The sequence below is a fragment of the Vanessa tameamea genome, chromosome 9, assembly GCF_037043105.1.
Source record: "Vanessa tameamea isolate UH-Manoa-2023 chromosome 9, ilVanTame1 primary haplotype, whole genome shotgun sequence".
In the NCBI taxonomy this organism is placed as follows: domain Eukaryota; kingdom Metazoa; phylum Arthropoda; class Insecta; order Lepidoptera; family Nymphalidae; genus Vanessa; species Vanessa tameamea.
In genome coordinates this window covers 6,848,662-6,875,625 of record NC_087317.1, presented here as the reverse complement: position 1 = coordinate 6,875,625, position 26,964 = coordinate 6,848,662, and the positions used below count along the sequence as shown (strand labels likewise).

The following is a 26,964-nucleotide window of genomic DNA, read 5'->3' as shown; positions in this document are numbered from 1 at the left end:
GTTTCCAGCTGACAGCTTTCCACTAAAATACAGAGGCTTATAATTTAGGTTCGTTTCGTGTTTTTTCGTTTCATAAAAAAAAACAATGAATTCAAATGGAGTTCATTTTATAGAAAATGTTACTGAATATTTACCATTGCGAAGTAAAACAAATGAATGAAATTATTTCAAAACTACAATTTCACGTCCGAAAAATATGATATCGTCAGATAATATTTTATTTTTTACTTAATATCATAAATTTTAAATTCGAAATGTCGGAACGGAAAACGCAACTTTTCGAGAAGGAAGAATGCGAATTAAAAATAGGATACAATTTATATATAAACCAAACATATATTGGAATCATGTCGAAATGTTTTACAAAGCGCTCGTATGGTACCCATCTTTACGCGTACCTAAGCTATCATTTTTCACACCCTAATCCGAAGACGGGCCTCGTCAAAGGGAGCGCTTATCGAGGGTCCCAATTTATTTCCTGGGGATTTCAACGTGATATTGTCATAGTCTTGTCATCCTACGTTTCAGGCAAAACGTATATTGGACATATTACTCGTACAAATTTTGCTACATTTGTTGAAACGCGGGGGAAAAGATTGCATAGCTTCTAATAAGCAAAACATAATATAATAATGTACAAAATTGTTCTCTATTTGTTGAGTTTAAAAAACAACTCTATCGACAATGTGAGATGATTACCCTTTTTTAATCCTTGTTTCAGAACATAGAAATACGACTCGAGTTGATGAGTAAATAGAAAAATAGTTGATGTTTATGTAATTATATCTTTTATTATAGATTCTAGATAGATCGAACGGCTTATTTAAAAGTTAGTTACACTGAGAAACAGTTCATGCTTTGTCCGATTATATTAACATTTATTGTATAGATATTGGCATTCGTAGCATTCAGAACAAAAACCAGGAAGAGGAAACGATTAAATAACGATTAAGATAGATCGTCTTCAGTCCAAACACATACGCACGCAATTTAAGGCGACAGAATGATCAAATAACAACAGCGAAGTAGCGCATCAAAAGCGCTATACGTACAGCGAAAGGAGCTAAAGCACAGTGCTGACTGCGCTTTTAGATTAGATTTACAAGACGTTGACAGTACGAGTATATATTTCATGCACGAACTATTAATGAAATGGATTTCAAGGTTTAACGTATATTGCATTTAAATAGAAGAACATACTTCTCTTGCCATTCGATATCAACCTTTTTATTTTAATTTAAGTTATTTTATAAAATTGAGGTATATCAATGAATTATATAAAACTTCCAAAATATAGGACATGTCATTGGAGAAATATAGATGACTCATTGTCACGGGCTACGCTCACGTGGTAGGGGCATAAAAAGCCTGTCCTTGCTTCAAATTCAAGCTCGGTTCAGTGGTTTGGCCCTGAAAGTGCAACAGACAGACAGTTAGAGTTACTTTCGCATTTATAATATTGCTATTATATACATAATACATTAATGAAGATTAAAAAAACGTTTGATAACAAATTAATGATTCATCAATCATAAAGTTTCTGATTTTGAACTCTACTTATTATTATTTTTAAATATGCGTATATATAATCTTATTCTATCCGATGCAGCTCACGGGTACTCCCGAGCCCTCGAAGGTACAATTAGCGTGTAGAGAAAACTCGCCACTCTCCGCCACTCGCTAGTATGAAATGTCATACTCTCATGGGAATAAAAACGTTGTACGGATGTTAAAAAGCAATGTTTTTTTGTTCTTGTTAATCGCTTTAGTCACTTTTTAAACTACATATCTTAAAAGACGAATCATACGTGTTCGTTTATCTGTGAACGATTTGTAGAATTGGTAAACAATATGAAATAAAAACAAAGGTTACTCTCATAATTAGAAACTGAGTTTCGAGGCGGTGCTTCTAAAATACATTAGAATACGAAGTAATATACTTAAATCGTATTAACAATAACAAATAAACAAAGAGAAGAAGAACAAGAAATAAAGAAGGATACACTCACGTCGATTATTTCTTCGTAAATAACTTTCAAATTCTTAGATATTCATATTTAAAACTTTTTTTTTCTTTCTTATATTGAAATTGTCCAATAACTGAATCAGTTTTTACTCACCAAAAAGTTATTGTAACAAGGAGTTTGATTTTAAGTTAACCTCCTACATTAATTACCCTATTGCAGATTGTTATTTAGGAAAACTTTCGAATGCATAACGTTAGAGAACAATGAGAAGGATAAGTATATACTTTTTCCTGATCGACAAAGGATATATTATCAATGATTATAGTTTTATTGGTTCTGTGGTTGATGGACCGTGACTGTCTGTCTGGATGAACACGAACAGGGGATTCCGTTGAGAAATTGCCCTCTTTAAGCCAAACATGTATTGTTCGCATTCAACGTTTTGCGTAATATCAGGATAATGTTTTTAGAGTTGAGAGAAAAAAAACGGTAGCTTAGTATACGAAAAATTATAAATTCTGATATAATCAAAAATATGATGTAAATTGTTTTTGTACGAACAGAAATATAAAGTATATCGGTTCTAGCAGTGTGCCGGACAAAACTGTAAATGAAAAAGGCTAACTCTCATCCCTGATTTCACCCACCTGAGGGATGAAATTTCAAAAACGCTACACTGACTATCTTTTACTCATAAATCTAAATACCAATTTCCATACTTTTCAACAAAACTTTCAAACAAACGAACTTCCATTAAAAAAATCATCTAAGTATCGCCCTCTTAGCTGAAGAATTTTCAAAAAAGATTTAACTTATTAACATAAGCAGAAATACCGATTTCCATATTACTAACAGAAATGAAGAATTTATTTACAAACTTTCAACCCCAATTTATCCTCAGGATATGATTTTATTTAAATCTCTCTTATATCTTACGTATTGCCAGAAGGAATTCCAGTTTCATTCGCTTCGACCCTCGGCTTAGGCTGTGCGTTGTATAAACAGTTTAATTTTGTATAATTCAGTTAAATATCCGTAAAACACATTCCAAAACCTCGGTTGAATTACATAAACTATATTAAACATTATTAACAAAAGAGGTAATTAAATTGTCAATGTAGGGAGGGTTATAACGACGCGTGCGCAAGTGTGGTAATGAACTCATAAATCATATAATTAACCCTCCAGTCCTTATGAACATCGTAAATTTTACGGTCTACCGCATAACATATGTGATGTAGGCTTAGTATGCACATAACGTAACCAGCGGACTTAAGCAGTGAGCTAGTATCGTCTAAGTCCGGGTATGCCTTAAGCCAGATACTTTGGAACAATATCCAGGCTTTAAATTGTTTCGAATTTGCATAATGTTCCTAATATTGAATCATATTGAACTAAGTTAGCGGAGAGATAAATTTCAGATTATTGAATCGTGCGATTTCTATAAATTTATCGTTTTGAAATTGTTAGAATTTATCGTCTATATCTTTAATATCTTTCAGTTGTTAAAGAAACGTATTAGAGTTAAAATTTACTTAAGATTTATAAAATGTTTAATAATAGTCTACATCAAAGATATAATAAAAAAACTTAAATAAAAACATTACACAACATTACAGAACATCATACATTGGTAAAATATATGTAGACAAATAAACATCTAGATTCCACTTCGACATTCTGTATCGAAAGTTCAGGAATACATCCATAAACAATAAACCAGACCCGGTTGTGTTAACAACCGCGATTGTTAGTACAGAAATTATTTTGAGCGCTATTATTACGATTTACGAACGTCGGAGCTTGCAATGGCTGTAAGACCTCACATTGTTAGATTAGATTGAAAAGAAGAAACTTGAAATTATTTATTTTAGTAAAGTCTAAATGCAAAGCATGATATTTGAATGCTCTTTTCGCATCGATGTTCTCTTTACGAAATAATAATAACATTTGTACCAATGTACCACCCCTATACGTAAATTTTATTAGAGAATGGAGTTCGTTTAAAGATCGCGTGACCGAAACTATCATGAGCGTAAAAAATGACTCATCCCATTTTCACTTCCAATTCGAATAATACAACATATGGTGCCATCTGACCATTACGTAATGCTGTCACTAAAACTTATTTAACAATTTATTATAGATATACATAAATACAATATTTAGGAAATTTTGCAACAAGAAAGATGAAACGTAGTATTTATATAACAAATAGGTTACTTATAAACCGTTAAAACATACAAAAGACGTTGGGAAAATGTAACAAATAACATCGTATAGACTCCATTTATCAAATTGTCCCAAGACATACAGCTACAACGTCAAAGCGCCTATTCAGACTGAACTCATGTAATGAAAATTAATTCACTTTTAATATTTAGGTCTCATATATTAAATACTCATATTAGTGTTTATTCATTCATTATGATAAACTGGATTTATGATTGATTTCGGTCACGGTAGACGATATATTATAGTGTAAAAGATTTTACGCAAACACAGTATGTGTCATTCATAATCCAATGGACGCCTAATCCAACACGATTGGAAAGGGTTCAGGCGCCGGAATAGACTTTTCATGCTTTCCGAGGCACGGGATTGTAATGAATGCTAATGATAATTTCTCAAAAATCCAATAATTTTTCAGTGACCAGACCAGGAGTTTGATCCCAGGTCTTCGAGATTGTATTTTTATGACTATTAAGCTATTGTCGTATTTAACTACTAATTACACTTTATACAAATTTATTATAATTACATAGTCCTCCAGTATAGATCGTAATGATACATACGTACTGTGAAATATAAAATATAACCAAAAACAATGAGATTTGGACATAGACAATCTCAGTAATTTTTACCAATTTTATTATATTATTATATTACTCAGCAGTTTTATACTCACTAGATCAACGAGGCAGTCAACTGTACTGAACAATATACATATAATAAAACATATTTCAAAAGCAACGACTTACGAACGCTTAAAAGTAATCCATTCATTATGATGTGACAGATATAATCTATTGACTATTTATTTCAGTGTGATCCATAAACGTCATTCACAAAGACTAATAGAAATCATACGTGACACAAACAAAAGGTTTTTGTATTAGTAATCTTCGTAAGCAATTAACATTATGAGGGTTCTCGTTTTAAAAGGGTCAAATGATATAGGTCGATAAACCCCGGTGCATTCAGCCGTATCTCCGGCCAATCACTATACGCTGTTAAATCTCTTGAATATAGTCACAATTGTAGTCATTCGTGTCTGTTGCTCATTCATTAATGCATTTTTGAATAATACAACAGAAAAATTAAAGAACTCTTTCTTCTATTTTAAAAGAACATTTTTAAGTAAATGAAAAGAAAAAAATTATATAAGGACGATATTAAAATCATACCATAAAAGCGGTCAAAAGATTTTGTATTTTTAATTGGGTAGAACTTTTTCGAGTACCAATTTTCAACTTAACTCTTGAACGAACGTAAAAAAATCATGGTCTGTCTGTTATACGATTTTCTTGAAATATTCTCAGAACCACAGATTATAAAGTGATTTTTTTGTGTTTATAATTAGTTCACCTCTTCATGAAACTTGCATGTCATGTCGGATGACAATCTGTCAAAATTATTACCCAGCAACCCGCATTGGATCACGCGTGATGTAAGCTTCGGTACCTTCCCCTTAAAAGGAGAGCAAATCAATGGCCAGCCGTGGGAAATGTAACAAATTGTTTCTAATAACATTTATATATTTTTTTGTGATAAATTGAGCAAGATTGTCTATTTCATGGTTTTTTTTTTTAATATTATTTACGTTCAATCCCGATATTATCAATTCCGATATTTTTTTTTTAATAAACTGTCACGTCCTAACTTCTTAAAACCAAATTAAACACACATAACGTTTATTTTACTATACAATAACTATTAATTATTTTTATTTTATAATTCGTCTTCTATTTGTACAAAAAAAAAAACACATTTGTTGTTACAAAAAGTCCACCAAAGAAATATTTTTACATTGAAGTTTCTATCATACACTGGGCATAACTCAGATGGTTTGAAATCTGACGTGATGTACTAGGTTAAATGGGATTTAGGAGACAAGCCCTATATCATGCATGAACATCGGGTACATACGTAATGCGATCTATTGTTTAAGCTGGTTATCACTGACTTTGAAGACCTATACAGTTTCCTAAATTAAATTAACTATTTAACTTTTATATAAATAAAATTACAAAATTTAAAATAATGTGAGAGGTAAACTTACATATATTGGAAACGAATGCTTTTGTTTTTATAAACGTTAAGCCTAGTTTAAATGAACGTATAAAAAATAGTACCAGCTCTATTTGCACTCTTGTTTTCGTTTTTATTCAGTTTGAATAAGAGTTTGATACAATATTTGTTCGTAAATTATTTTTCATACAGACGGATTTAAATATAAATATACAGTCTGCAATAACTTTACCATAATTCTTTTTTTATTACAGATCAGGAAGAGGTGCAGCATATGCGTGTTCAGAAGGGGAGGGCAATGCTCCCAAGTCGTGTTGCGGTCGACCCCCACTTAGACTATGCGTCTTGTTCCTCGGTGTTGTTGGCGCCTGTCTTGTGGCCGCTGGTGCTGTGTTGGGAGCACTGAGGCCGCATCCGAGAGCACCACTCACATTACTGTTACTTATGATAGGTAAGCACACAATTCTGTACTTCCTATTAATAAGCCTTATTTCATTGATATTTCATGCCGACTATACTAATATATAAAGTTAAAAGGTTGGTTCGTTTATTTGAATAACCTAATCTTAGGATATCATTTTCTTGGTGTTATTGAGGAATATTAAAGACTATTCCTATTTATACACACCGATCACAATCCATGTCACAATCAATATTCGACCGCCAAACAGCAATGGCATGTAATGAATTTATACATATAGGCATGCGATATAAACAAAGGTAGTACGATTTTGTGGTATGGATGCTGGTACATTTGCTACTAACGGTTTTAGGTAAAGCGTCTTTTCAATATCGATGACTTTAAGCAAGTGTTACATATTTTAACATTTCTTGCATGGTATTTAGGCAACGAACTACATAAAAATAAATGATATTTTGAATTTTCCGTAAAGGTGAGAAGATGTTGATTCGCTCGCACATGGTTACAGTGGGTGACACATGCAAGCAGCTATAAGGGGTAATTTTGATGGAAAATGTTAAGCCCTAAGCTAATAAAAAGTACAATACGGTTCATTAACATTGGCCTGATAATAGTTCCTCCATCCCGGACGAAGAGTAAATGTGTTGCTAACCTTTTTTTTTATTAAATATATTAATACTTTTAAATAATATTGATCGATTGCAAAAGTAGAAGTACATAAGTAAAGAAAAATCAGAATAATTTTGTAATACGCAACGGAGGGCGATTGTGAATACTATCTTTTTGGATTTTATGCTATCCTGGTACTTCAAAGTTGCCAATAGTGCCCGAAACAAAAAAAAGTAATTCGCATAGTCCTCGAACAATATAGAATTAACAGTTTTATAAAAAGTAAGGTAATTCGTTAACTTCGGGCATATGATGTCGAATAAATATAGTGCTATTTAGTACAAGATTCGTTTTAAAATTTAACTTAATAAAAACTTTTGTCAGCGTAGTTTTATAAATTAGAGTTAAATAATGATAAAGACTTTATTGATTTTGAAACCGAACACTTTATTTTTTAAAAAAAGCACAAAATTAGAGCGTGGTTAACTTTATCAATCAAGTTTTTTTTTTTGCTTATCAACTCGTTTGATCGCTGAACAGTTCACTGAACGTTCCGAGCCACAATTTTTATTCTTTTTAGGAACGATCAAATTTAAACTGTCCGTTATACTATGGGCAAACTAAATAAGAGTGGCTATAAATACAGCTGCCGACAGTTGTCCGTAAGCGTTCACGTTTTAATAAAATTTAGGTTCAAAGCGACACCGCTAACAAATGGCTGTAATTAACCGTGAAACAATCCGGGGAGACTCATTGGATATTCGCTCTGCATATGACAATAACAACTCTGGCCAAAACCTCATTACATCATTCACGAAGTCGCCTCCGCCCTTCATCGGGCGAAGTTTTCAATTAAACTTCGAATGAGTTTTGGAGCTGAATTAATTGGATTTTCATTAGCGTTGGGGACAAATGATGTTGTTACAGGCAAGCGATCTATTGTTTTGACGCTAGAGCAATTTGTACGCGTCACTCAGTGAACTTCACACATCAACGTAGAGTCTGTGCCGTAGATTAACGAACTAACCGAATATTCGTTACACTATTTGTACGGGATTCGTTGAAACTAATAAAATATTTGTTATCATTATTATTTTTATTCAATTTAATGAACCTTACGTAATATATTTTCTAAATGAGCGTATATTTATTTCTTATGTAACTACAAAATGCACCGTTCCGGCCTCGAACGGCTAGAATAGTGAGTCGACGTGGAACCTTTATATTGAAGGACAACCCTATGAAAAAAAAGTCTTGCATTTTTGAGCTAGTAATCTTTTCAGGCGTATACAGAACAACTCACCAAAGTTAAATCACAATCGGATAAATGATAAATCTTCCTACGAATAATTATCAAAAATATTTTACCATTAAACCGAGACTGACCGAAAGCGTTGTTGCAACGTTGCTCGAACCCGATAAAGGCTTTTTATAAAGGTAATGCTTTTCTCTATGAACTTCAATAGCACAGGTGCGAGCCATTAGCGCGGCAGATCAAAGCGGAACGTATTGTTCGTGATCACGAGCTCAAAAATAATTATCTAAATAGTCGCTTACGTACTTCCTTCACCTTTGTGCGTTAAATCTGTTAACAGAATAGGTCAATGTAAATGTGAGTTGCATTTTTCTTTTAATTAGGTTTATCAACACATTTTCCTTATCTACTTGTTATTAAAAACTTTATAGATTCATGTAAAATTGAACACGTAATATGTGTTCAATTTTACATATTAAATATATTATATGAGTATAAATAGATAATATTTAAATTGTACAAGTTTTAAGACGTGTTTGTTATACTTACAGTGTAATTAACAGTATAATTGATCGGGATGAATAATACAGATCAAAGAAGTAAAAATATCCAATAATAATTAAAATGTTCAATCATGTTAATCAAATGGACCAATCACTGATTAGTTTTTAAATACATCATTAGTAATTAAATTCGTTCACAATTAAGGGTATCATCATTACGACAAATACTGACAAATTCTTTTTAATACCTTGAAGAAATCCAGACTTTTATTGTAGAATATAAATAGGTTATATAACGTCTAATAAATTCTTTTCGATTTGTAAGTAAATATAACTATTTATTTTCAGGCATTGGTGTCGTGCTAGTGACAGCGGCTGGTTTAGCGTGGCGATTGGGTGCTCGTGACGCTCCCTGCGCTTTGCTGGGGCTCCGGCGAGCATCGTGTCGTCGCTTAGTATCCCGCCTTCCACCGAGCTACGCTCGCCCGCACCATCCTTATGCGGCCATGTTGTATCCGGAGTTTCATTACAGGCCTCCACCGCCCACCTACCAAGCATCTATGCAAGAGTATAGACTCAGGTAATTTGAATTACCTTCATTTTGTAATGAAATTAAATCGAACCCACATTGTCATTATATTTTTTATATGTAATTTCTGTTTACTGTACTTTATTTAAGATTTTACTTTTTGCATCTACATTAATATTAATACGAAAGTAACTGTCTGTTAAGCTTTCACGCTTAAACCCATGAAGAACATATGACAATTTTTTAATTATCTAACAAATTAATGAAAATTAAATTAATGGATATAAGACTATCAGAGTAACACATTTTTTTAGATTATTTAAAAATAAAAAAAGTATTTGTAATTGAAACCAAACCATAGATATCCCCTTGGAGTAAATACTTTACCAAACAAATATAAATTTCGAACGGGTGAAGCCGCAGATTCAGCTAGTATTATATTATTGTGACTAATCAAATATTGATAGACGAGATCGCGGGGTTAGCGATAAATCTATATGTTGCAATAAATGTATCTATGGATTGATATTTCTTAAATTAACTAGTAATAAATTATAATTAATTAAATAACTCAAGTGTATATGACCCTAGTTGGTATTTTCAATTTATTCAATAGACAATTAGTTTCAATAGTCAATAAGTAGTACCTCTAAAGCAAAAGCAATATGTGTAATATATTGTATTAACTAACAATGTTAGTTTTAATCATTATCATGATTCAAGATCATATACTTCCCTTTTCTTTGTATAAAGTCCACGTCATTCAATAGTTACAGAACTTAAATTGAATTCTCAGCTCCTTGAAATATTCAAACTACAGATAACAATTGCTTCGTGACTGTCGAATGTTACACAAGTCTAGTTCTGAAGTAGTTAAACGTTTGTTTCCAGGTTACTTCTCCTAGACAGAAGTGCGCCAGCGGTGTCCCCGCCACCTACATATAGATCCAACTCAGCCAGTCTAGTCAGGTACCGCGCTAATCGTTAATCGATACACTCGTTAGCTAACAAATCAAGATCAAACTTTTTGAATTTATTTATTTTAATCTCATAAATTGGAACACTAATTACATTTTAGATTAAAATCTTTGATGGAAGCATAACAATACAATCTGCAAAGTTTGATATACAAAAATATCGACTTAAGCTGGTTCGGATGCTTAACCACCCACAAACGCAGAAAATGGCAACGATTATATCGCATTCATTTTAAGTTTACAGTTTTTAAATCGTTTTTTTTTTAATAGGGGATCAACAGGAGCTGCGTGGTGTGGCTCCGAATATAGCGGACCGCCATCATACCGCGCGCCTCGTGCGGACCCACCCGTCACGGTGACAGACGCGCTTCCAACTCTCACTCCCCTTGACCTCAAATACGCCGACGATACGATAGAAGCCTTACCTAAACCTACAGAACAGGAGAAGGATCCAGACGAACATCTCGTGACTATCGTGCATACAGAGGCTCAACCTGTCATAGTAACGGTGTCCGGCTCTGCAGCACTAAACGAAACACACATGCAGACGCAGCCGCCCTCCGAAATCGACATTTTAGCACATTTATAACAAACCAGTGGACTTCTATGAAGCGTAATGATCGAACCAATGTGGTTGGTTTATAGTGATACTTCGAGTGCTATTTGTGAGACGTGATTAATGCCCTTAATACCATATATAAGCGAATATATTATGTGTTATAATTGTGTCCTATGCAAAGATATGAATGTATTGTACGAAATTTTATGAAATTACAACAATATTTAACTGAACGAATGAATTATCCAATTCTCTACATGAATGCTATTTCCAATTCGATTAATCTCGAATCGAAAATAAATCAAATGCACTTTGGGGAGATCGAATTTGCCGTTGACTAAAACATAGCCTATAAACCCAATAAACGATAATTTTGTGGTAGCGACAATGTACCATACATTCATTTGTCTGTATTTTGTTTGAATTGAAGTGGATTAAAGTACCTTATGTAGATAAGTTATATAATGTAAATAAAATGCACTGATGACTAGGTTTTGATTTGCTTGATATTAGGTTAGCAAAATGTGCCGTGTATATACGAATAATATTAGTTGAATAATTAAACCAAAAGCTTCACCGTAATGTACAACATACAAACATGTTAAATATATAGTGCCAATGGTTGTTTAATACACGTATAATATTTGTTAATTATATTTCAATTATAATATTTACTGTTACTTGCTCTGTTATGCGGAGAAACCTCGCTATGTATTTGGGTCGAGAATTTATTTGTATCTCATTTATAACATTGATTTAATATGTGTTTTCAGCTTTTATCTAAATTTATCTTCTTTGTAACAATCTATTAATATTTAAATAGATTTTAAGAGAATAGCTGTTTTAATCGAATTGTAAATATTATAACGATGAGCACATGACAATCCTTAATTAATTATAATTAGGCTTGTAACGAATTCGAAGCTGGCAACACTTAACTGTCAGCTAGCTTTAAGGTTGTCATTTCTGAACCTGAAATTTTCGACAAATTGAGAAATACCAAATGATAAATTAATAACTTATAACAATATAACGATAAAAAATATATATATATTATTGTTTGAATGTATAAAAATGTAGCGTCAATATTTTGTAATGAATGAATGAAGCATTGTGTTAAATGATTGATGTAATTCGTTAGAAGTCTACTAATAATAATGAATCATTAATTATTATTCCTTATTTAAATCGGCTGCCTGTCACGTATAGTATTATTAGATATAGGTATACTTATTATATTTGAACTTCTTTCATATAACAAGTTACAAAATTTTTAACATTTCCCACAATTCGAATTTTTCTAGTACGTTCTTCTTTATTATAACAATAGCAAAATTAAATAAAAATATGGATACGTGACGGAACCGTTTCACTCGTTGATTGAATAGATAACAAATAAATTATCAGTGCAGATCTAAGATAGATAAGTTTCATGTATCATATCTATTGTTGCTACTAACGATTGTAACAATATATGTAATTATTATGATGTACATAATGTTAATTGTAATATAAGAACAAATAAAGATCTTTAGTGAAACATATTTGAGTTATTTCTTAGTTTTTTTTTGTTGTGGACTACCATAAATATAACCTTACTGTACCAAATCCACAGTGGCTATTTTCTTTTGATCTTTTGCATTCTGTCTTCAGCCTTAATTCTGTACTTAAACAGTATTCCCGATCAGTAGTAGTTTAGACCAGAAAAGAGGTTTGACTATAACATACACATATGTTTTCAAAACATCGGGGTGAAATTGGAAATAATAATAAATAATTGCTGTTTAAAAATCAAACTAAGTATGTAAAAACACACGAAAGAAATAAAATGCAAAAAAATCCCTGCAAATGTTCCACTGCGAGGTCTACACCAATTTTTTGAGGAGAAGGTTCAGCTTATTTTGCCACGCTGCTCCAATACATAAATATGACAGAATTTTACCGGATCATTGTATCAAATATTAAAAAGAATAAAAATTAGTTAATAGTTCTCATAAGTACATGAAAATTATTAAACTTAAAGTCATAGCTTTTAAATGCAATTGTAAAAGTTGAATACGTGAAACAAAGGCTCTATGAATAGGTTCATTATTACAATACATTTGTCCACGGATACTGGCATTTATCAAGATTTTTCAACGAAAAAGTTATTGGTAATTAATTTTGAATTTCATTCATGTGCAATAAAACAATAGTATTCCAACGGATTTAATGTTGAAATGAAAACAAATGAAGTAGCGAATCCGCACAAATTGGGCCATTCTAAATGTAAATCGAAGCACGGCGGTATTTCAGAACAATGGCTCTCTGTAATTATATTGTAAAACAATTTCGGCTACAGTTTTCTGTTGCGAAATGAAAATCTGTACGGCTTAATAAAATCTGCAGTATAATAACGTAGCATTAATGTTTTAACGACAATATTTATGAGTTCATTTTTTACAAAATTGTTTTATATTTATAATTAATATTATAATAATTGAATAACCTTAACTTTTTTTAATCGCTTCAATAAAGTAGATTTCAATAAAAGACAATAGATGAGTTAAATCTCAATTGGTTTATACCGAATTATATACAGAAAAATAAATTATATATAGATGAATTGCGAAACTCTTCCTTTTTAATTTACACAATTATTTCTGCATTAAAAATATTATATTATATATACACTTCCAAAAAAGCAGCAGAAATTGCATTATATTTCGGGTATTGCAGTTGATATTGATGAGATCTACACAAAAGAGCTATTTACCCAGTTTATAAACTGATCCCCGTGTATTAAGAGCAAATATAAAGGATGATGTTTGTTATATCATTGACTGACACTTATTAATGTATATTTGATAATGTGATATATGTTCGCAAAGTTAAATAAACTAGCAGCTTGTAAATTATCTAACACTGGTCAAAAGTCTCCTCTATTCTTGAGGTTTTGGAGTTGAATCCACCACGCTGCTCTAATGCGAATTAATGGATACATTGGCTGGTTTTAATCCGAGGCACGGAGGTCGTTTACCTTCATCACCTAGTACGATAATATATGTTCGTAAAGCATAAAATATTTGTTCTCGAAATTATAACGTTCGTACGTATTAATTCAAGGAACAAACATAAACTTGTTAACCACAGATTTAATCATTCTTTTATGGAACAATGTGTACATTTTTACACCGACAAAAGTTCAACATTTTTCAATAGTGAAATTCATAAAACTGTTTCGAAATGTTTGTGTGTTAGTTTCTACAAAACTCACTGCTTTATGGAGGATATAACACCCCAGGGAAATAACACGATCGCCTTCAGGCTGTATCAAATAATAAAATACAATTGTAAAGCAATCATTGTTACAAATACCTGTTGAGTGTGTCATATTCGGTATAAAATGGTATTAGACGTTGGACTTTCAATAAGCGAAGTATGATCATTCCAATTATTTTAATATAAGTAAACATAATATGAATCAGTCTTGAACCAATCATTAATAATTGACTTCAGATTACTAATAATGATTATATATACGAAATTCTTGTCTGTCTGTTTGTTACATCATCACGGTTAAAATATTTATACTCGGTTAATTTGTTTAAGAAATTCGTTTCAGTCACGAATATAATTGTCTACGAGATAATGCGAAAGCATCCAAACTTAAAACGTTTCATAATTTGCGAAAGTAGGTATGTGATGTTAAAACTTACGACTATGATTTTGTGTTACTCGCAATTCAAAAACGATCGGTTAAACAGGGCAGGAACCGATCGTAATTAAATTTGATATATAATTGACCTCAGATATAAGGACAGGTATTTACAGATTTTATAATAATACATATGTTAAATGACATTATACTGTGTGTGTAAGTCAGACGCTATTAATCCTACCTTCCTCAAAGTAAATTAATTTATATTCGTAAATCACTTTAAGTACATGAAATATTTACAATCTATCGGTATTCGCGGCTAAACATTATTTGACGGTTAATTGCATTCTTCTGAACTGAAATGCATTATAAGTTCGTAAAACAGGCATGCATTATTAATACAGAATGCTATAAAATTATAATGACTATAACTATAAAACTAGATCATTATGACGCATGGTACTTGTACTATGGGACTGTTTTTAACTTTTTAACGTTTTTTGTTTCCAAATGTAAAGTTTTTGAGTAATGTTTTATTGTCGCGCCAAGTTATAATAATCACAAACAAACGAGTTGAACATTTCGCGCGACAATTATTGTACGTTGAAAAATAACAAAAATATCCATTTTTAAAAGAGTTGAGATGGCTCAGTGGTTAGAAGGCGTGCATCTTAAGCGATGATTGGGGTTCAAGTCCGGAAATCATCACTAAATTTGTGTTTAATTCGTCTCGTGCTCGGGAACCTCTATAATTTAAATGAAGTGAATCTTTAATGTAAATGAAATTCTGCCACATGCGTCCGAAAACCCCTATTGGTGGAATTAGCTCCAAATATTCTCCTCAAAGGGAGAGGAGACCTCAGTCCAGCTGTACAAGCTGTTACTTTACTTCATCACGTGCTATCTATCACTCACACATACATTGTATCTACTCTGTATATATATCTATATCAGAAATATTAACGCACGTGCCATAAAAACTATTCAGAATTTGCACAAATATAGATGAATGATGCACGATCGTACACAAGACGATCACATAAATTATGTTTATTTGATGAGGTAGATTTAGTATATTAGGTTCAGTTGTCTTCTACTGTCGATTGCCGAGTACGATTTGAACTCTTTCTACAAATTATACACGTGAAAGATCCACATGTCCGATCCACTGGGCTATTCGGAGTGTTAATACATGGATATATAAATATATACCGATTATAATTTTATTTATTTTCATCCAGTCTTAAGTTTACAAAAGCTGCTTATCCGTAACTACGTACAGAATTCCATCTCACATAGTAAGTGGCAAAATATCAAAATGTTGAATGCGGCTCGCCTCTCCGCCTCGTATCCCCGGGGTACCTGAGTGGCATTCGAGCGCAAACTATGCATATCCAATACAAACCCCGATTCCTTATGCAATCTGGGTTGTTTCCACGTTAGTTGTAGGATGAAGAGATTTAATCTATGATTGAGTACATGTGTTATGTATTTTAGATAATGCCGTGTTATTTACTTCAAATAGTATAATTTTTTATAAATACGTCTTTATTGTACGTGTGTATGTGTGTCAGTAAATTCCTCCTAAATGGTTCGACGAATTTTAATGTATTTATTTGTGTGGGTTGGTGGATGAATTCGATTCGATTTCAGTATTGGCCCGTAATCAGGATATATTAAAATATTTAATTTATAAAAGAGCATTATAATATTGATCTCGGCATGGGTAAATGTATGAGGTAAGTAAATGATGAAAAATACACGTGAGATGTACAAAAGAGAAGAATTAAATAAGTATCGAGATAACTAACTTATTGACGGTTATATATTTTTCAAATATTTGAAAATAAAATATTTAAATTACTTTAATAGTAATATCATAAAAGGAGAACAAAGATTTGAGTTACAAGAAAGTAAATGCATAAGATACTATCAAAGGTGCAGATGCAGAGATGCAGATCTATGCAGCAATTTGTTTGATACTTCTTTAGTCAGACCAATTTGTCTCGGCATTGTTCGAATGTTCACAAGATTGTCTTGCAAATACGAGAACATGCTAAACTATTTTCATCTCTTTGTATTTCGCTTACCAAGACTTGAAGATCTATTTATTTATAATATATTGATTAAATATAATGTATTTCGTACAGAATAGATAATTGAAAGTCATCAAAATTGTCTGTTCGACGACTACTTAAAAAGGTTTTTAGCCTTCATGTATGTATGTGAGTTTATTTATTCCACCATACATTTTAAATGCCTGAACATATTTGAATGTATGGGCTAATGTTAGAATCCTTACACCGTTCCGAGTGATAATCAGATTATCATTTTTTTTAAAACTATCCGTACGTCAGTACAGTCTCATTTAAAAAAATTCCAAATTTTGAATCTTTACATTGCCGAAGACATATTTTGTTATATCAAATTGAAAATTTGTGCTCATAAAATTATTTAAGATAACAAAAGACATTATGTTTTAAATAACTCATGATATGCGTGTTCCGTCAAAAGTATTTTGTTTGAATATATATTTTATTTTTAGACAAATAAAGGGATATTCCACACATATACAGAACTCCCTTTACTCTCTGTATAGAGAGATTATGTAACAAATATATCTCCGTATAAAAAGTCTGTCCCTAAAGATTAATGATCCTTTTTAAACATATTATATCACTATAGAACTGAGTTTATATTTAGATTCTACCTTTATTTTGTAAACACAGATTAATTATTAGTATAAAGAGAATAAGCCAAATGTTGACTCTAACATATTTGAATACTTTCTATTTTTTTTTTCGTTATATTTAGTTTCATCGGAAAGGTTGGTCTGAGCCGACCTGAATTTGTGTCTTTTCACGGTGTCTTGAGATACCCAGAGATAGATATTTATTGTGTTAATCTTCAGGAGCAATTCTGCGTCACATAGTGACTGCTGATATAAATATCCATACTAATATTATAAATGCGAATGTAACTCTGTCTGTCTATCTGTCTGTCTCGCTTTCACCCCAAAACTATTGGACCGATTTAAATGAAAAAGGACATAGGCTACTTTTTATTTGGAAAAAAGTATTGTAAAGGGTTGGAAAGGGGGATGAAAGGTTGTAAGTTATTGAAAGTATTGTCATTTTTAGAACTAGAAGCATAAAACTTATATTTTAGGCTGTAAACTTATAAACTAACATATCATGACACCACCTAAGGATCGAATTTTGGAAATTCTTCCCCTAAAGGGGTGAAATAGGGGTTGAACGTTTGTATGGAAGTCCGCATTTTTTTACGTTAGAAACATGACACTTTATTTTTGAGATATTGATTAAAAAGGAGTAGATACTTACTTAAGTGTTTCTGTATATTATACCCCTACGGAGATGAAATAAGGGTTGAAAGTTTGTATAGAGTGTCCGTCATTTTTTTATATAATATAGAAATATGAAACTCTATTTTTGGTGATAAAAAATGAGTAGATACGAATTTAAGCGTTTCTAGATAATCTAACACTAAGGGTGAAATAAGGGTTGAAAGATTTTATGGCAGTCAGTCATTTTTTAAGTTAAAAACATGCAACTTTTTTTGGATAGTGTTTAAAAATGAGTAGATACGTATTTAAGCGTTTTTGGATATTTTACGTTTAAAGGGAAAAATTGAGTTAACATTCCGTATACAGGATAGTCTGGAAGTCCGTCATTTTTGAAGTTAGAAGCATGAAATTTGATTTTTGTGCCACTGCTTAAAAATGAGTAGACACGTTTTTAAGCGTTTCTTGATATTTTATGCCTGAAGGGAAAAAGTAGGTGTTGACATTTTGTATACAGGTTAGTCTGAAAGTCCCTCATTTTTAAAGTTAGAAGCATGAAATTTGATTTTTGGGCAACCGATTAAAAATGAGTTGATTCGCATTTAAGCGTTTCTGGATGTTCTACCCTAAGGACTGAATTACACACCAATGTGGTATACAAAGAGGTTTTATATTAACTTAATATTTGAAGTTAATTTGTAAATATATTCATATTCTACGCGAGCAAAGCCGTGGGTAACAGCTAGTATGTATATATATTTCTTTTAACGACTATTAATTTAAGTACATTAAACTTACACATTAAAACAGTTTATAGATTTTATATTGCTGGGGCATATGGAATGTTTATATGTTGAATAATTTGTTATATATAAATTAAATAGATCATTGTGTAACTCATAGGCGAATAGAGCGGCGAACCGAGTAATTATTAAAAAAAAACACAATGCGTATCGTTATTATATATATATATATATATAAATTTGATGATTAATTATATAATATGTACTAAATAATAACAATACCAATTTGTGCAAAAAAAAAATATATGTATTCAGAATTTTAATACACAAAACAGAATAGATTGAAGCGAAATCCCTGTGTACGTTTTAAAATCCAATAATGCTGTAAAAACACGCCAAGATTACAAGGAAGTTTTATTTCCCACAGGCGCATTAGGCGCTTTAAAAGCGGCAAGTAAGCGCCTCGCAAATAAATCGCTATTCAATGAAATCGACAAGAAATGCCTACGCCGAGAAATGATTTATTGACTTGTCAGCTTCGAGCCAACCGATGCTAATGGTAGCTGAATAAGCAATCGTTTTTGATGTTTTATCTCAAGTTAATATGTAATAAGCTTGAGTGATATAACACGTTTCAAAATTGATTTCATGAGACAAGTATTCGTTGGGTCACTTTTTTAAAATAACAACAGCAATTGTGACGCTTGAGTTTCGCCGTATAATTCTGATAACGATATAAGTATCCTATATTGACATTTAGAAGTCAGCTTGTAAAAGCTTTCAGCATAACGAATCAATTCTAGAGATTTGAAGATGAAACAAATTAAGGAAAATATCGGTCATAATCATAATTGAAGATATAAACATAAACAGCCTGTAAATTTCCCACTGCTGGGCTAAGGCCTCCTCTCCCTTTGAGGAGAAGGTATGGAGCATATTCCACCACGCTGCTCCAATGCGGGTTGGTGGAATACACATGTGGCAGAATTTCGTTGAAATTAGACACATGCAGGTTTCCTCACGATGTTTTCCTTCACCGCCGAGCACGAGATGAATTATAAACACAAATTAAGCACATGAAAATTCAGTGGTGCCTGCCTGGGTTTGAACCCGAAATCATCGGTTAAGATGCACGCGTTCTAACCACTGGGCCATCTCGGCTCTTAATTGAAGATGAGTAAACCTAACTAGATTTATGGAGTACTGAATATCTTGGTGGTTCTTATGTATATTAAGTATCTATTATTAAAACTAGATAGTATAAGAATATTTGATAGCTACTCTTATAAAATGTGTATTTTTTTACAATTAATTTGAGATCACAAGTCTTCTGGAGCGATAATCCTAATATAAGTGCGTTGCGTGATGTATAAATATTGTACTCCGTAAGAAAAGACTCAAAAATTATTTTATAAATAAATCTACTTCAAAGTTGGTAACTGTCTCATTAGAGCATCATTTAACCTCCAATGAAAATCTGGCAGATTTACTCATACGATTCCGGAAAAAAGCACCAATATCAAACTAACATGGAAGCATATTACATAACATTTTTGGTATACGTTTATTTAAAATATTTCAGTATTCGGATTATGAATCATTTGAGAGTGCGCGATCCGAATAAAATAAAATGTCATGATATCGTTTGAGCATATAACGAAATTTAAATATATATTTCAAAAAGAATCGTAATAAATGTAAGAGCATACAAATCAAATAGAAAGCGCAATAACGTATGTCTGCTATCTTGAAGTGAAATGCTGGGTCCGTTGATAGCCAGAAATGTGTAGTTGTGTACCTACTTTAATCTCACAGATACTCGACCCATTTCCATCTTCGCCCATTTTATCTCCCGACATATATGCAATGACAAATACTCAGCGAAATCAGAGTTTTATAAAAAGTCACCTCAATATATCTGGACAAAAATAAATATCCGTATAGAGAATATAGTATTAAATTGTGTATTATTAAACAATATCCTTGGTAAATAAAGTAAAAGCCTGTGTATCCCATTGCTGGGCAAAAGTCTTCACTCTCTCCTGTTATGGGGAAGTTTTGTGCTTATCCGGTCACGTTATCCAATGCGAGTTTTTGGACGTAGAAGTCATATGGCATAATTTTATTATACGGATACAAGTATCCTCCACAATATTTTCCTTCATCATCAAATCTGTAATCTACGTATATATTTTTTTCTTTGTGCGTCAATTACGTGAAAACTACTGAACGTATCGGTATGAAACTATGACCAATCGACGCTGAAATATCCGTGGATGGTAATCCCTTAATCCTTCCCCCTTTTTACTCAGCAAAGCGGACGGTAATAGCTAGTGCGTTATAAACACAAAGTGATGCTTGCCCGGTGTAATTAAATTGCGTTGTAATATAGCCGCCATTTAATTAAGATATAAAATTTATCAAAACAAAATCATATATATTCGAGTTAGTATTCGATTTCGATATGAAGTTGATTGTATGATGTAATAGATTTATATTATATTAAATCATCAATTAATTTAAATGTGTATGTTATGGGATGTACATATATAATTGGAAGTACACAAATAGATTATATTTTCGGTTTCGAATTATAAACATTGTTTTTATCAAAGAGGTGTTAAAAATAGAACAATCAATGTAAAATATAAAATAATAAATTTTATATTTTTTTATTATACTAATTCTACGTTCTAATAAATACAGTAGTCAACTTCTATAAGGTTGGAACATGATAATATTTAAGTAGTGCAAACGTTACATGAATTTGAAAGGCTTCATTTTAGAAAATGAAACTGCGAATATTGAGGCTGCAAAATTTAATGTTACTCATTTAAAATATTTGCATAGAAAGGTATCTACATTAGAGTAATCCGGTTATCATAGCTTAAGCTTTTAGTTTAGAAGAGATCAAAGCTTTTTATCCTCATTTTCGTAGCGTATATACATTCTATTGTTGCCACAGATTATCTTTGTAACTACTAAGTTATTAAATATAAAAATGCTTAACTTAAGTAATGCTGGACGAAATGCCTAATTAGCCTTAAGGCTGCCCGATTGAAGTAGTACAAATAGTACAAGTACTACGCTATGCAATACTGCTTAATTAGCATTTTTCATATGAAGTATATAATAAAAATAAAAATTAATAAATTATTATTAGGAGACTAATTATGGGTGAATTTTGAAATGCTTGTTTTTACTTAATTGAACACAGGACCGGATTTAAGTTCTGGAGGCCTTGGAACAGTTGAGTGGAGGCCCCTAAATATTTTCTTACAAATTAATTCGAATATTTTCATTCCTGTCAGCCACATTTGTCAATAATACTTTTTGTATCAGTAACTTTGAAAACAGTAACTAGTAATATGTTTTATAATTATTTTATTGTAGATATCTGATTGAACAAATAAAATCTCATTTATAAAAGACTCTTGCTAGATCAGTAAATCAATACAAAATGGTAAAACAAAAAATAGAAGTGAAAATAAAAACAGAAATTAAAATTTATCACTCATGTATTACCATATTTCACTCATTATGAGTGTCCCCGACCGTGACATTCGCAACCGCTAAATTCGGGAGGTGCGTGAAATATAAATCAGCAAGCTGTGATTTGGGTGAAACCTCCTGGAAAGTTATAATTATATTTGGCTCAAACGTTCGACCGTTTCATTTATTTATTATTTATAACAACAGGAAAAACCAATTTCATCCGTTTCACGACTAATAATGTTTTTGTTATATCAAAATTCCATATTTTAAATTATTACGAGATTTTATTTATCTTGCAATGTTTGTTTCTTTAAGTCAAATCTTTAAAGTATTTTTTTCTCGCTGCAAAAACGCATTACGCGATTCCCCACGTGCAGTGAGGCGGTATGTGTTATAGGTGGTGCCCTAATACACCGGAATACCCACTAAAAAAACAGCGGTACCCTCTTCGTCTCTTTGGTAGGCTCCACGGGATCGCTTTAGCATGCTACCGAGACACCTTGACGGTTGAAATCTTGTAAGCCTACGGAGTTGAAATTTTACATGTTGGTTCAGTTTTTTTTATGGTAACCGTGTTCTGATTCTACACCCAGGATTGGTCCCAGGCAATGAAACTCCTCAATGTTACGGTCAACAACATAGGCATGAAATTTAGTGTATAAAAGCTTGTTTCGAAATAATGTGTCTAAAATATTAATATTTTTTTAAGTCACAGACTGATTTAACAATTTTGGGTTCTATTAAAAAAACAAAAAAGTTTATCAAAATTTACTTTGTTCACGCGTCATGAGAAAAAATTGAAAAAAAAATTCAAAGCACTTTTTTTTCAACGTTATTTCACAATGTTATTTAAACATCGAATATTTAATTCGTTTCGAAGTACAAATTCGGAAAAACCAACAAAATACGAGTCCGATATTGACTCAAACTAAGCTCCAGCGGGTTATACTTGTTAAATGTTGAAATTAGTTTCTCTTTATGTAGTATTTCGGTACTCTGCGAGCTCAACAAATTATTTTAGTTTCCAATAGTGACATTTAACTTAATATATTTTAATAATGTCCTCATTTCGCATGAGCAATTACGCAGAATCCGTTCCATTTTTAAACATAAACTTATTTATTTTATTATTATTATAATTTATCCTAAAAATATCTTATTCGTATATCCTGGTGTACAGCAGGTAGAGCTCATGGGAGGTGTATGTTAAATTAGCATAGTTTGACGGTTGCCGCGGGCAGTGTGAGTATAATGAGAATTTACGGCCTTTATGAACAACGTAGTCAGACTTTCAAGCACGTAGATATATTAAAATATCTACCAGGGCTTTGCTGGCCCGTTTGCATATCATAGCTTTTGTAATTCCATTATAGAAAAATCCTGTTTTATAATATTTTTAACGCTCAGGGTAGCAGATCTATTTTAATTACGAGAAATGTTTTTGTCCAGCTGAAGGAAATTGGTAATATTATTGTTCTTAAAAAAATATATTTTATTTTGTTATGTTAAGGCACTACCAGTATACAATACACTTATACGAAATATTAAAATTACTAAAACACACTTATTTGAATTGCTACTAAATGAATAACACTAAACTTTGTGCATATATAAATACTAAAATTTAATTGATTCATATGTTATTTATATATATGTATATGTGTGCGAGATGAGGGTTTTGAATCAATAGTTTTTCATAATATATATGTGTGTGTAATTAGAGAGAGACACTACAAAAGCAACTGATAATAGACATTCTTTTGAAATAAATTCAGCGATAATCACATCTATGCCTTCCAGTTATTATACCGCCACATATTGTATTGTTATTACGCTTAAAATTATAAGCGTGTTAGGGTAATTACAGGCTCCAGGACCTAGCATCTTAAATTAGATTCCTTTGTTCGAGAAGCATTAGATTTATTACAGTCCCAGACTCTTTGGACGAACGGCCACTTAGCATCGTGTGAGTCCGTTTGCCTTTAAAGTAAAATAGTTGAAAAAATTTGAAAAATCTTCGAAACAAAAGTTATTTTATATCTGTATAAATATTGTTTATTTAAAATCCCTAGATAATAAACGAATTATATACGTTCATATATTTACACAATTTTAATTTGTTGAGAATTAACCTTAAAGTCTGAAGTTCTTTTTTTAAAGATGAATTGAATATCATTATGACCACTCTACCGACATTCAACAATAATAACCAACCACGGCGTAGTAATTTTTGTTAAAATTTTACGCTGTACCGTAATTTGCGGGCGCTTAGTTTTCCCTTGGGAACTATGCCATATTCCTTATAAAGGTACAAAATGAGTTAAAGTAAAAGATTCAACCGCAAAAGTAACAACCGCATTGCTTTTTAAGGTTTTCGGTACATACTTCTTAGGATAAAAAAATCTGGAGATTTTGAGGAATATTCCGAAAACAAATAGTCGGCTGAATATTGAGTAAAAATATTAATGAAGTCATTCATTGAATTTTGACATTGTTCTGTGATTTTTTAGCATTACGCATCAGATTTAATTATATGTACAACTAGCTGTGCCCGCGACTTCGTGCTATTTATTATTCAGTCGCTGATTTTACTTGAACTTATTAATTCTCTATAAGGCAACTTTTGTGATATTAAGTCTTTGGTAACTTTGAAAACAGTAACTAGTACCGACGCGACGTTAGGGCGGAGTGGTGGCATGCGTGAGGGCTGCGTGCGACACTGGACAGTAACAGTATTTGGATTTTATATATAATTCTAAAATAAAACTCCTTACTCCTTATTACATCAGTTATCTGCCAGTGAAAGTCCCGCCAAAATCGGCCCAGCCGTTCCAGAGATTGGCCGAAACAGACAGACACACAAAAATTGTAAAAAAATGTTAGTTTGGTATATGTACCGTGTATACATACATATGCATTTAGTAAAAACAGTACAGTATGTACAGTTATTAATAAGATTGCATCGAAAGTTGAAAATACTATATTGCGTTAAAGAAAAAATCGTTTTTTACATTTTAATATAATTATTAGTGGCAATATTTGGAAGGTGCCGAATTCAGAAATATATCACAATTATATTTTTTTAACATTGTATATAACAATTTTAGGAACGAATATAGAAAATCACTGATGAAAATGGTTGATGTAATAAAAAAATTTTAACCTTGGCAGTTAAAATTATTCAAATTTAAATATATAAGCCATGGGCACATTTTTGACTGTTTCGTAATGAAACTATTTAATATTTTCTTGTTATTTTCTTAGTAATAATAGCTATAATGGATACTATTTAATAAAAATAATAAATAGGACAAAAGGTCTATTTAATATTGTTGACCTAGAAATAAATGCCAAGCCTACAGTAAGACTACAATTCCTGGCTGGATTTGAGTTTAAAAACTTCTAAATTACTTAAATAGCCCCTAAAGTAGATGAGAACTTGACAAATACTTATTTTATCGATGAGATAGTAAACGTGTCCCTAAACTGAAGATTTATTGGAGAACTTTCAAAATTTCCGCAAAGCCATCTATCTTACGTCTTTTACTTTTAACTGGCTGTTACAGACGAAATAAGTCTACTTAAACATTTCATTTCTTATTAAAATACGTACTGAATGTTTTCGTCAATAGATTGACAAGTCCGCAGATAGCTGTACTCTGTTACTGGCTGATATGTCATTGTAGAACATGCACGGTTACGGGCGAATCTACTAAACGAATCGAGGGTCAAGTCAATATTTAAAGTTATTGGGTTCTTTTTCTGTCAAGTTTTTTTTTTATTAGCAGCACAAAGCATGTATGTAGCATTTAAATCTTATACAATTTTAACTGTAAATATATAGGCAATAAAGGCTTTCCGCCTTCTGTACGCTTAGATCTATTTAACTACTAATGCGGTTCAGCGTATTTCAAGAGGAAGGTTTGTATTTATGATACATTCATATTATATTAGAGAAAAGCTGAGAATTTCAGTTTTTCTAGCCAAAAAAGCAATGATTTTTCTTGTTTTGGTTGTTCTTTAATATAAAAGTTGTAGGTATATAGCCCATTATTGTAGTGTGAGGCCGGACGAGTAGTTATGAACAGAATTTAGGCACAAAAAAATACAGTGAAGGTTGCCCGGATTTAAACCCTTCGGTTAAGACCCATCCATTATATTAATTGTGCTATATCGACAGGTAGCTGATATTGCCTACATAAGTAATATTAATAAAACTCGCCGTCGAACAAGACGTAAATTTTAAATATAAACTTGAATCTAAATATCTCGGCTTTGGATTTGCCAGGTCAGTGTTACTATAAACAAAAGTGACATAAATAAGGATCTTCACTCAAATTCAAAATTAATGTCAATTCTAATCCGTTGAAATCGACGATACCTAAATCACTTGTCTTATTAAGGCCGCAGCAGAGTTGACTACAAAAAATGGCATTCGCTCATAACTAGTGCTGAGATCTGCGTACTGTGTACTGCGTCAAAGAGAGTATAACCACTAAGAGCTGCGTGGGTGTTATGTCTCTAGTTTTTTATAGTATTAATATTATGTTTCGTTTCCACGTTTCTTGTTTATTTAGTTTATATATAATTATGACGTCGTATACGTAGTGCACCCTATGATTCTTTATTTTATTTCCTCAGCTTTAGTTACCTTATGCCTGGAAGAGATCGCTGTCGTAGCGATTAGGCCCCAACTTATGCGTCTCCCTTG

At 31.8% G+C, this 26,964-nt stretch overlaps 1 protein-coding gene across 1 annotated transcript in view; it reads left to right on the top strand.

Moving 5' to 3' along the window:
- The window catches only part of LOC113394998 (uncharacterized), an 82,664-nt gene extending 70,049 nt beyond the window's left edge, over nt 1-12,615 (top strand). Inside the window, exons 2-5 of the mRNA XM_026632505.2 lie at nt 6,473-6,669; nt 9,355-9,586; nt 10,427-10,504; nt 10,783-12,615. Of these exons, the coding sequence (XP_026488290.1) occupies nt 6,473-6,669; nt 9,355-9,586; nt 10,427-10,504; nt 10,783-11,101 (826 nt within the window). The 3' untranslated portion in view covers nt 11,102-12,615. The remainder of the gene's footprint in view (nt 1-6,472; nt 6,670-9,354; nt 9,587-10,426; nt 10,505-10,782) is intronic.
- Nucleotides 12,616-26,964: the final 14,349 nt, after the last annotated feature.